At 39.2% G+C, this 12,586-nt stretch overlaps 1 protein-coding gene across 1 annotated transcript in view; it reads right to left on the bottom strand.

The window, feature by feature from the left end:
• Window positions 1-10,705, bottom strand: part of ttc27 (tetratricopeptide repeat domain 27) — a 32,332-nt gene extending 21,627 nt beyond the window's left edge. Inside the window, exons 1-4 of the mRNA XM_086092614.1 lie at window positions 10,441-10,705; window positions 2,634-2,817; window positions 1,773-1,902; window positions 873-1,013 (exon numbers count right to left, since the gene is read on the bottom strand). Coding sequence (XP_085948740.1) covers window positions 873-1,013; window positions 1,773-1,902; window positions 2,634-2,817; window positions 10,441-10,531 — 546 coding nt within the window. The 5' untranslated portion in view covers window positions 10,532-10,705. The remainder of the gene's footprint in view (window positions 1-872; window positions 1,014-1,772; window positions 1,903-2,633; window positions 2,818-10,440) is intronic.
• Window positions 10,706-12,586: the final 1,881 nt, after the last annotated feature.

The raw sequence follows: 12,586 nt of genomic DNA, 5'->3' as shown, positions 1-12,586 counted from the left end.
CGTCCATTACTATTTAAAGAGCAAATTAACACTGAATCACCTCTGACAGAAAATCACTGTTGCACTTGTGTGCACATCAGTGCTGCTGATGTCAGATCAGGGGAGCATGACAATTATTTTGTGCCCCGTGACTTCAAGTTGATTTGCACTCACGTATTAGTAATGACTTATGGCTTGCTGAGCGCGGAGAAATGGTGCCATTTGCAATTTCTTCAGTTTTGGTATTAACGGATATGTACGATTAAATGGATGACAGAAAGTGCCATCCAAGTACTTCCTCCAAAATTTGAGGCATGCCAATTAACGAGCAACTGTGCTACTTTAAATCCACTTTGAGAAAGACAATGTCATTAGTTGTTAGCCTGCTGGATGTTCTTGTGGAGAGCATGAGCTACTTCTCACATACATATATGAACATTGGCTAGTCTTATCTCTACTATTTGTGGTACCAGCGTGGTCAAAAAGTAAGATAATGACCCTCGGTTAAAAAAATTTGATGTAACAAAATAATACACACACTGGTTAACTCAGTTGCTCTTAAAAACGTATAAATACGTTCTATTTGAAATATTACAATGCTCCCAAAGACGCAAGCAGGTGGAAGCAGAGTATAAGAGATCAACCAGGGCTATGTTGCAAAAAGCTCCTTTCCCCAGTGTTTTCAACAGCTTTGTGAATAACGATGAAACTTAGCTATATTCTAATGCTAATTTCTGCAAAATGGGAACAGATATGAATATTCTGTGGGCCTTGCAAAATCAGTCAAAATCCAGTAAAACAGCCGGGAGTGAAGGAGGTTGCTCCAGTGAAAACGGCTGGGAGTGAATGAGTTAATTGCTTAATAAGAGCTTTTCACAACAGTGTTTGTTTACCTGAAGGCTTTCCATCTTGGAAGAGCATTTGGTGAAGATAACCCTTGCCAACAGGAGGAGGAATGGGTTAGCCACCAGGCTATACACGGACTCGCCATCAAGGAGCAGGCAAGAATGGATAGCTTCTACCATGGAATGAGGCTGCAAAACAAATTGCAATCAAAATGATGCCGTTAAAGCGGAAGTCAACCAAAAAGTTCTCTTTACAATAATATGTTCCATGCAGCCCCACTAGTCAAAACCCGATATTCGTATTAAAATTGTGTTTGTGGAATATGAGCGAAGCAGTCAAATCCACCCATTTTTATCAATTTCAGGGGGCGGCCATTTTGACATTTGCTGTGGACTGAAAATTACACCACAGTTGCTTAAGGCTCAGCTAACACCTCACCTATCTTCTGAAGCTGAGCCCTTCATTATGCAGCTTCCACTTCCAATGGGCTCTTTGCATAAATCTACCACTTCCTGAACTCGATACTACTCCTTCATTTCCTGTCTTTCATGATTGGACAAACTGATTAATCCAGGTGTGTCTGGCCATTGTCATCGTGGTTACTGAGGTCAGGCACACCCGGATCAGTTCATGAAAGACAGGAAACATAGGAGTTGTGCTGAGTTCAGGAAGTCGTGGATTTGTGTAAAGAGCCCACAGGTGTTGGATTTTCATTTGTCCTATCAGATTTGAGCTTCTTTGAGTTGCCATGTCCATCTAATCTGCCCGTGGCTTTCAGAATCAGTGATGCTGGCCGATCTAATTTAAACGATATTAGTTTTGTTTTTGCAATGCATTGTAAATGTACCATGAATGAGAAATGGAAAATTCCCCAAAGGCTTTGTTAAGATAGCAAACAGCTGAGAGGGCAGAAGACAGAAAGTTGTAATGGGATGTTTAACTTATACCTGAGGCGAGAGCAATGCCGAAGGCAGAAGGTCAGAGAGATGAATGGAGAGCGACGGACCGGTCCAGTTGCTTTGAACAAACATGTGGAGGCAAGAGACTGCCAGGACCATCACTACCAGTTCTCTGAAGCTGCAAGACAAGACAGTCTTAGCAGAATTTAGAGTTCAGGATGAAAAAAAAAAGAAAGAAAGAGCTGAACCTTAAAAAGATGTTATGACCACAGCCCCTTTGAGCTGCCATTTCACTTTACGGACAATTAGTGTGCTTTAAAAATTGGGAACAAGCGACATGCTTGGCTGCCTTTCCATTTTCTTCCTTTCTACATTTATGGAGGGTGATGGAGGAGAGGAAACAGAACCAATCATTATGAGCGAAGAGGAGGAGCAATATGTGTCACAGTCATTCTATTCATGAGCCGTTTCGGGCTAGCGTGAGGAAGAGAGATGTTAAGATGTCCTTATTAAGAATGAATAATTTATGACTAAAGGAATAGAGACGCTTAATAGGAGTGAACAAACACTCTTGAGAACAGCTTGGAGTTACGCTCAACGACTTCCACCTCGACACCAACATCATTAGGTCATTATAAAGATTTTCATTAGGCAACATATACAGTCGAACCTTTGCCACGATGCCAGTATTTGGGGCTCAAAACGTTATCTCGTTTATATCCATGTTAATTGCAATGACAAATAAATATTGAATTTAATTCAGTGAAAATGCCTGGGAGTGAATGAGTTAAGTAGTTTACAAAAACAGGGGCGCTTACTTTATACTTTATTCATTAAGGGCAGTTGTGTTGTAGTGTGTATTTTCAGGCAGCATGTATAGGAAGAAGTGATGCGCGTGTGTTATATCACCTGTTGGTTTGATTCCCATCTGTGTCATCAGTCAGGTACAACAGGATGCGTCTCTCTAGATAGGCCTCGATGCTCTCGCCCTCATGACAGCTGCCATCACCAGTAAGCAGCGCTACCACCTGAGGGCTCTTCAAAACGGCCTCAAAGTCCCCATTCATCAAGGACTCCAACAAAGAGCCCGTCTCTAGAAGAAAACATTTTTAACATTGACTTTGAATTCAGAGGTTTCGAGGTTCTGAAATCACCGTTAACTCATTCACACGTGCAAGTATGTACAAAAATTGGAGCAGTTAAAAAAGGGAAGTCAACCCACAGTTTAGCACATTAATTAGATTTATTAATTACGCTGCAAATTAATGCGGTATGAAAATTAACACAATGCTAGAAGTCCCAAAGCAAAGCCAAAGGGCAGCCCAGTGGCCTCCAGTAGCTTAAAGGTGCCATTCTGACTAATATTGCAATTGTGGAATATGAATTAAGCAACAAAATCCATCCGTTTTTATCCATCTCAGGGTGCAGCCATTTTGTCACTTGCTCTCAAATGAAAATGGCATCATAGGTGCCCAGGGCTCAGGTAACGGCCAATAGCGGCTCAACTTGTGAATGTCACAAGGTCAAACTCAGAAAGCACGCGAGCCATGATTGGGCTTTACCTGAGCCCCGGAGCAACAGTGATGTAATTTTCAGTCGACAGCAAGTGGCAAAATGGCCGCCCCCTGAGATGGATAAAAACGGCTGGATTTTGCTGCATAACTCATATTCCACAAAATCGTTGACTAGTGGTAATACATAGAACGTGTTATTGTAAGGAATTTTGCGGGAAAAAAACTACCTCTTTCATCTACTGACATCTTCACACACAGGGAAACTTTATGAATGAATGTGCAATAGCGATTCTGACACCTCGTATTGATACATGTATTATTTTTAATAAAGAGGTCCACAACGATATATTCCCGTAGTGATTTTTTTTTTAGCACACCCCTAGAGACAAATGGTTATAACGTGAGCTGTAGTTTGACAGAGTAATGTCAGACACTTTTTAAGACACCTGTGAACCATTTTAAATTGTTAAAGAAATGTATTTCTCCTTAATATGCAAATGAAGTACAATCAGTTTCAAATTGGTTGAGAGTTTTAAAAAGGGAATGTAAAAATATGTTTATAATATAAATTATGGGTAATAATTATACTGTTAAATTACATGAAAAATCAATATAACAATCAATTATTGATTGAATTGAGTGAAAATAACAGGTGGCTCGTTAACAAGAAACTAGCTTGTGGCTAGCATGCTTAAGTAAGGTTTTTGAGCCAAATGGGTAAGATTCCAAAGCGTATGGTAATCGTACATTTTGAGGCATAATGTAGTGTATACCGCACTTATTTATAGCATATGTATAGCAGTTATGTATCACATACAGTATGTACTGTATTAACATAAACACATTCGTCAACATTTAATAAAATACGCATGCGAGATTTGCTGTCTAAATAATCTTCTCTTACTAAACCTGATTGTGATCTATTCAAATGTACCGATTAAATGCGTACGGTGCTGTTGAAGGTTCAAGGTGAGATGTGCATTTCATCCCAACTCGAATGTGTAACTTTCTATCTGAACCTGCTGCTTGATTAATTGTTCATGTCCTGCTCTCTGGCTCAGGATCTCCCAATAAATCACCCGGTACAACCTGTAAACAATTTAACCATCAGAGCTATTCATCACACGTGGGTGGTACGACTATAGTGGCAGAGGGACCACCATGCAATTTGCATAGATATTACGATTTGGATTCCCTGTGGCTCTTGAACATTTACTGGGCCAAGTCAAGCATTTCATGGCACACCACCAAACAAAAATGTCAAATGAATCCTGAAATAACGATGATCTCATATCAATTTACTCATTTTGAAATATGAGGCTGTTTAATTGAACACAAAGCTGATATATTCTCAGGAAGCCATGACTTAATCTGCTGTATGAATGGCCACATGTGGATGGATACAAATGTTAATTGTACTTTCTGCCATTGAATGGATGAATGTTGTTCTGCCTTCCACTATATGTTGTTGGCAAAAATAGAGGATCAAATATATTTTTTTGTAATTAGTATTTAATATTTTGGGACAAATGAAGTGAAACTTGATAATTCCCTGCAGCACTCCCAATGAGGTCTCAAAGCATCCTTGTTGGCTACTGTGAGTGTTCACTACTTTTCAGAGTGCATTGTGGGTAATTTCGAGTGCCCTACATTTTCGCTCCCCGAACATTCGGATTTCCTACAAAATGGAGTGACCCCTCGGTAGGGCACTAAATATGAAATAGGGTGGACATTCGGAAACATGTAATCGTTGCATTTTGCGACTGTAACAATGGTGCAGGCGAAAAATAAAAGCCACTGTATCATACTGGGATGCTCTTCCTGCGTTTTAAACTTTATTCAAGCAGCATTACCTTTCGTTTCAATTGTTCAAGTTCACTTGCCTTTTTATGCTAGCTTCCACTAGCTGCTTTTATTTCAACTTCCTTCTTGAATACTCTCTCTCTCTTCCAGTCACTGAAACCCCCAGGTCCCTTGAGGCTACACTGCCATCTATGGGTTAGCACACATCACTACAGTGACCATTCATAAAAGTTTTCTGACCTTCGGCGACAGACACACAATGAGTTTCCTGTGGAAAAATGCGTACCCTTCATTCTTTTTTTTTTTCGTGATGGCGTTTTCTTGTACAATGCTAGTTTACATCGGCAAAGGTGATTTTTGGCAAATGCTTGTGATAGTGTATAATACAGTCTGCGATCCATCTAGCTTCTAGCGCTTAATATAAGGACCGGAAGTTGACATACCCAACGATGACATATCTTCCGTTTTTTTGCGAAAAAGGTCCGCAAAGAAGTAAAACCAACGTCTGCTGTTAACATACTTGAAAAACGTTACAGTGAGATGAGGATTTCACGATGCTATGCGCAGGTCCTCATGGGAAATGTGGTCTTCATTCAAGGCAAAATGAAAAACACTACCGCTTTTCTCCATATGGTGTCGCCATAATCAACAAACATTTTATGTTGCTAAGTCTTTCCATTCATGCATGTAAACGGGTTATCAGGAACTAGAATTTTAAATGTAGTGACAGAAATGTTTTCTTTCTTTAACAAAAGGGTTAACAATGTTTCCTTTGCTGTGTGCACAGAGAAAAGAACCACTCGAGGAATTTCATCCATTGTGGTCTGCTTTGCTAAATATTACACAGGGTGCAAAGAAACCTCAAGGCCTTTTTTTCCCCCTTCTGTTTACACTTCATGCAGTCCAAATCTGGATCGAGTCTAACTTCACCGTCAAAATACAACAGTCTTTCAGTGGTTGATGGATTTACAGTTAGTCTTGGTCAGATAAAAAATCCGAATACTGCATAGATTCATTAAGCCAACGAGCATAATGATCCACCCACACGGGCTGAACAGCGTAAGAATTTAGCAGGCTGACAAAGAAAGAGAGAAGCAACTCAATGGAACACAATGATCAACAGTTTGGCATTTCTGATTGTACGGACCAAACCAGTAACTAAATCATAATCAATGTGTTTGTACATTTTTCTGCACTGTCAATTTGAAACAATGTCCTGTTTTTGAAGAAAGGGATGAAAAAAAAGAAAGAAAAGAAAGGTAGGTGTGCAATTGTCAGTTGCCGACTGGAATTGATTTGCGAACGGTACAGTTCCATCTAGTTCGGCCATGTCACCTGGTGTCCAGCTGGCTTTACGTTATGTCGCTAGCAGAGATAGATAAAACAATGATACATTACCTTTAATATAGAATTCCTTATTTTTGAACCAATTAAGTGGAATCTTTGATTTTAAGTATTTTTCTCAATCAAGGAACTAGTAGCTTATCATGTCAATCCTGCGACTAAATTTGTTAAAGGTGGATTAAGGGTTAGCTTTTCCTTAACATCCCAAGTCATTTACATTAAGCACACCCTTGGCGTTAATAAGGACCTGCAGCAACTGGTGTAGTAAACGAGTAGGGGAGAGTTTTATTTCTCTGTAGATGGAATGAAACCCCGGGGCTGCTATGATAGCACTATCAAAAAGCTGAGAGAGGATGAGGTGAGGGAGGCGCTTTTGGCTTTATGAAGGAGAAAATGAAAGCCTGAGGAATGGCCAAGTGTTTAATAACATTTCAGCAACTCTCCATGTCTGCTGATGAAATGGCAGCAATTATGGAAAACAAGGCCGAGGTCCTCAAATTACTCTATAATTCATAACGATTCAGAGGGTGCGCTGCATTTAATAAGCAATGGGGAGCAGAATTTGCAGCTGAATTACCTGTGAGAGGCAAAGGAGATCCAAAACGAACAATGAAAGAAATCTCAGTAGACGCGTCAATCTATGAGCCTTCATTAAGAAGCCAACTGTGCAGTCAATGTCTGGTGGTTTCTATCCATCAGTTAATACGTGGGCTGGGTAGCCTTGGTTTCATTTCATCCAGAGTATACTGTGCTAAGATCATATTCGGGATCTTTTGGAGGCTTGACCTGACTGACCAAATTCCAGCTCAGGGAGAAAATAAATAGTGGTTGATATTCAAACACCAGTCAAAGTAAAGACAGAATAATGAGTTATTACAATCTTTCCAATTGGTCATATTTTGACATTTCTTCACTTGCCATTCAGCTTCAAATCAATTCCAGATGATGTTTTTTTGGCTCGCAATACTGAGCGTAACTCGAGAAAGACGGATGACATTTTTCCAGAAGTTGTTCCCTCGCAGGGTTTTGACAATTCTGCTGGACAATCTTGTTAACAAGTCAGACCGAAATGTGAAAATGGGGTTAGAATGAAGGGAAAACAACTATCCAATTATTTCAACGTGACCATTAATTTTTTACCACAGCAATTGTCATCGTGTGGTACTCCTGGAGCACAGGCTCCCTCTAGTGGTATGTAAAAGAATCCCTGAATTTTCTTTCCTTGCATTGACATTTAATCTTTAAAAATCTTTATTATTCACATATTAGCTATTTTATTAGATTGGCAATATACCTTCTTTTTTTTTTTTGTGCAGTAAAGACTTTAGGATGGCGATAGTTTTGCTACTGGTACAAATTATTTCTAGTATGGATAATGAAATAAGAATCAAAATGGTTCAGTGATAAATGTTGTTTTGGGAGACAACTAGGGTTGCACGGATCCCAATTTTCTGGCTGACCACCAATCCTCGATCTTTAAAGCTACTGAACGTAGAATATTCCATTTAGAATCGCTGCTGCCACCTGCTGACGAAGAATGAAACTGCACATACCGTTCTTCACATACATACCACGCACATTACGTCACATTCGCAGACAGGGCGCGGGAAATTCTAACCCGAATCCAGTCTGAAAACTATTGGCCAGAGGATTTCAGGCTAATTAGAAGGCATTTCAGTCATAAATGTTCAAATAAGAAGCTTATTGTAAAGTTATTTTGGGGGAAAAAAGTTCCATATTGCAGCTTTAAAAGTCACCCTTAAACATTTCTTGACAACAATAAGTTTTTATGTGACCTCACTCATCTAAACATGGTATTTTGATTAATATTACATTTGTGGAATATGAGTGATGAAGCAAAATCCGGCCGTGTTTATCAATCTCAGGGGGCGGCCATTTTGTCACTTTCTGTCGACTGAAGATGGCATCACAGCTCACCTGTTCTCTGAAGCTGCGCTGTGATTGGTCATTACCTGAGACCTGAGCAACATTGATGTCATCTTGAGTCAACAGCAAGTGGCAAAATGGCCGCCCCCTGAGATTGATAAACACGGCCGGATTTTGCTTCATCACTCATATTCCACAAATGTAATATTAATCAAAATACCATGTTGGCTGGATAACTCATATTCTTCTAACGCATTATTAACCAGAATGCCATGTTTAGACTTGTGGGGCTGCAAAGAACATATTGTCAAAAAATAAATACATTGGCGTGACTTCCCCTTTAAAGCTATGAAGAGGACGGTACAAGGTCAAATATGCATCTTTGAAAATTGGTTGGCGCTTAGAGTTGAAGGATTTTTCGCAATTCCTTATTACAAGAATAAAGATGCTGTCATGTTTGGACGGCAGCACTGTTTACCCATTGACATGTTTCTTGGAATAACTACAGTCAGGAACAATCTCACTTTCTAAATGCCAAAAATGTTAGACATCTCCTGGAGATGGAAAAGGATTGCCAGCTGAAATGCTGCCAGCATAGCAAACAGAAATAAAATCAGTTTGAAGATCAGCACCTCAAAGCTGGAGGTTGCTTGTATTCTTCTTGTAATGCCAGATTGTAAGGAAAACATAAGCTTGCTGATAAATTGGAATCTGCAATCAATACTGTAGAGAAGTGAGCTCATGATCTGCATGTCTACACATTAAAGCCTGTAATTCAAGTCGTATTCATTAGCTGCTACATTTGTCAGTATCCAATAATAACCATGAATGCACAAGGGTTGGGTATAATAATCTGTTAAGAATTGAATCGATTATGTGAACTTGATTGTTTATTAAGCAGTTAGGGGAAATGGAGTCCACTAAATGACTGTAAACAGAAGAGGTATGAGTGATTCAGTCTTGACTAGTTTTGTTTTTTTGAACAAAATAGGGCCTCATTTGAGGTGGCAAAAGTACGAGAAAAAAGGTAAAAGTTCAAGCACTGTTAACTCAACTTAAGTTTTTTTTTTTTTAAATAAAATTTTTAAAGTACAAACGCTGAAATGTACTTGAGTAGAACAGTAAAAAGTAAAAATAAAGTGTGTTATTTCAGATTAGACAGCAAAAATTTTAACACCACGTTATGGCCCTGGCCGTATTTTGTGTAAGTGTGTGTAGTGTTTTGTTTACACAACTTGAATTTGTGAGTAAATTGAGAGACAATATCATCATTACTTCAGTATGTAGTACAATCAAGAATATCAAAAATCGGCCAGAAATGGACACTCAGCCCAAAAGAACTAGGATGGCCTGTATATGCTACAAGATGGCAGCTAGGCTTTTATTTTATTTTTTATAAAGGCTCTGGTCGGAAAAAAAATGAAGCTCCTCCCTTCATTTAACATAGTTCAATGGCATCAAGATGCCACAAGATGGTGCCAAATCAATACTTTTACGATTAAACAAGCCTGAACAAATAAAATTCCCCCCAAAACCGACGAATACTAATCAACCCTTTTTGTAACGTATTTGTTTGATGGCGTGTGGTGATATTTTTCGTAAGCAAACATTTATAGCCCTGGCTCAATAAAAGGTTGGGACACAATATTTAAGTTCAAAGAACCTAAAGCGGCGTTCTCTACCTGCAGCCAAACCCCAATCAGAATTTCACTAAAACTTCGCCGTGGGTTTAGCGCACTGGAATAACAGTAGAATGAAGGAATATTAGGGAAACACAAGGTTAACTTGTAAAAACCGCGGATAGCAGTTACACACTGGAACTTGCAAGTTCACATGCATTTTTTATGAATTGCTATCAAGTATATTTCCATTAGCTAAGTGCTGATAAGCGCTGTTAAAACAGTGAATTATTGAACGGAGTCTGGCACGACATCGTTCGCGACTTGCCGGGGTGCCTGCAAACACAATCCTTTCTCATCAACCACGAAAGTAAGAGAAGAATGTATTTGTTCGTTTTCGGCTGCTGTGTTTGCAAAATACGAGGATGATTGTTTACGGTCAGTGAGTAGTCACTCGTCTGCCAACCTTTCCATTTGATGACTCCAATCCCTCACGAAAGGGTTCATGTTTGCGTGTCGTAATGGTGCAAAAGTGTGATAGTATCTCACCTGTGATGCTGTAGACGTCCTGTTTCCATGCCGTCTCCTCGTCTGGTGTTAGAAAGCCTCGGAGGATTGAGATCTCCACGTCGAGGGACATTTTGACAGCCGCAACTTCCTGCTCTGTTCTTGTTCGCTCTTTTTTGCTTCGGCCGCGTTTTACATGCACCTCTAAACCATGTAGTTTATCCGTCCAAATTATCTTACAGAAATAGGATGTTCACATATACCCATGTGGAGCATGAGCCGTCAGTGGGCAGCCATGACAGCTGCGCGTTGCATTATGGGTACGTGCTCCAGTCAGCCAGTGTACTCGGCATGTCAACGACACTTAAACCCCGCTATATCGCGGCTCGTCCTTCACAGATTTATATGTTGTGACCCCCCCCCCCCCCCCCCCCCCCCCTAGTACAACACAGTTTTGTTTCCTTTTAAAAGCATGAAACAAGGTGTGCGATTGATGGATGTGAGCAGGTTGGTGTCAGCAGAGTGGACAGTGACGTTGCAGGGTGTGGTGATGGATTCTGCTGGGGTCTGGTAGAGCAAGGGACAATGTTATTTAAGTAACGAAATAACTCAAATAAAAATTCAAAAACAATTTCCGTTAACAAAATACAATAAAAACGAAAAAATATATATTTTTAAACTAACTGACACTACTTTTACCATTTACAAAATTTACTATAATTATAGTGAACATTTCCTTGGTTTTCGTATTTGGTAATTAATTTAATACATGAGTTTTTGGAGTTGATTTTAAATGTGATTTAAGTACTGTATATTTATTTATATATTAACTGGAATAAGGACGTCTGAAAGTGTGTCGCACTGCAGTGGCAGCCAATAGAAAAGCACCTTTAGGTGACGTCACTCCTATCTGACAATTGTGCGTGTTTGGGTGTATTTAAAACCAACAACCAAAAGCTGATTGCAGCTCTAGTATTATATTTTGTTTTTACTTCGTCTTGACCTAAAAATGTTGTTAGTTTTACTTTGTCTCTAGAGCAGGTTTGATTTTAATTTTTCAAAAAAAGATTTGTTGGACTTAAGTTTTCATTAGTATTAGTTTCAGTTTTTGTTAGTTTTTTAATACATGGAGTATGTTGGGTGCAAGATAATAAAAAAAAAACACAATGTCACAATACTTAGGGCCTATTGTGTAATAAAAGTAATGTAAGCTACAATTACCCCCAAAAATGGTTCACTTCCTAATTTTGTATGGTTGAACAGTAATACTGAAATAAACCCCGAAAGCTCAAGTATGAAATTAAATAGCAAAGACGAAAACAAAGGACATTTTCGATAGAAATATAATTATCGTTCATTTTAACATAAAATTTAGACATTTTCAGAATTTTTTTAAAACACCTTTCTATTTTGTAAAAAAAAATAATAATTCAATTTTAGCTTTAGTTATTTTTTTTAATGCAAAATAGGTGTAGATAGATATGTTTGATGTAAAGCAGAACAGTGGCTAGAACACGGGCTGACAAGACAAGGTGAAACCAATAATCAAGAAATGCTACATCTAACTTATTTTATGTCTTTTACGTGTTGCCTCTGGCATTCATTCAGAATTCATGTCGTATTAAAGTTCAGCTTCACAGGAAGCTAATCAATATTCCCAGGATGGAGCTGCCTGCACGTTACCACAGCTCCAATGATCGTTCACCTTAAGGCAGTTGCCAATCCAAGTCTTGTAACGCCATTGCAATTGTACAATTTGCCTGTGGACTTTTTTTCAGATATTTTTGTCTTCTTCATGATCCATCTACTGCCTCTACCAGTGTGGATCACGTGAACAGGAACAGTGACTGCCTGAAAAGACATTAAATCCATCCCTCTTGCTAGATTGCTATCTATCTTTCTTGCTATCTATCATCAGCCCTTTAGGGTGTGTAGCCTATTAAAAACCAACACTATGCATTCTACACCTCAAGTCACTGCGTCTGGACAGAACTCTCTTGGAATACTAAAGCAGCAAAGGGGTTTTGACATTTCACTGTGACTTAGAGGTGACCACTTACACACACATGCCCACCATTCCTTGAACATCCATTGTCTGCAGGACCCTCTAGTTCGGGCAGGCATGGTCAAATAGAAAACGTCATATTCAGGAATCTGTGCAGCCTGTCACTGGTAATGAAACCCATTG

Source organism: Leptonotus elevatus, chromosome 13 (genome assembly GCF_054856555.1).
Source record: "Leptonotus elevatus isolate MCC_2025b chromosome 13, RoL_Lele_1.0, whole genome shotgun sequence".
NCBI lineage: Eukaryota > Metazoa > Chordata > Actinopteri > Syngnathiformes > Syngnathidae > Leptonotus > Leptonotus elevatus.
Note: the sequence above shows the minus strand (reverse complement) of the source record. Positions and strands in the feature narration are given on the sequence as shown.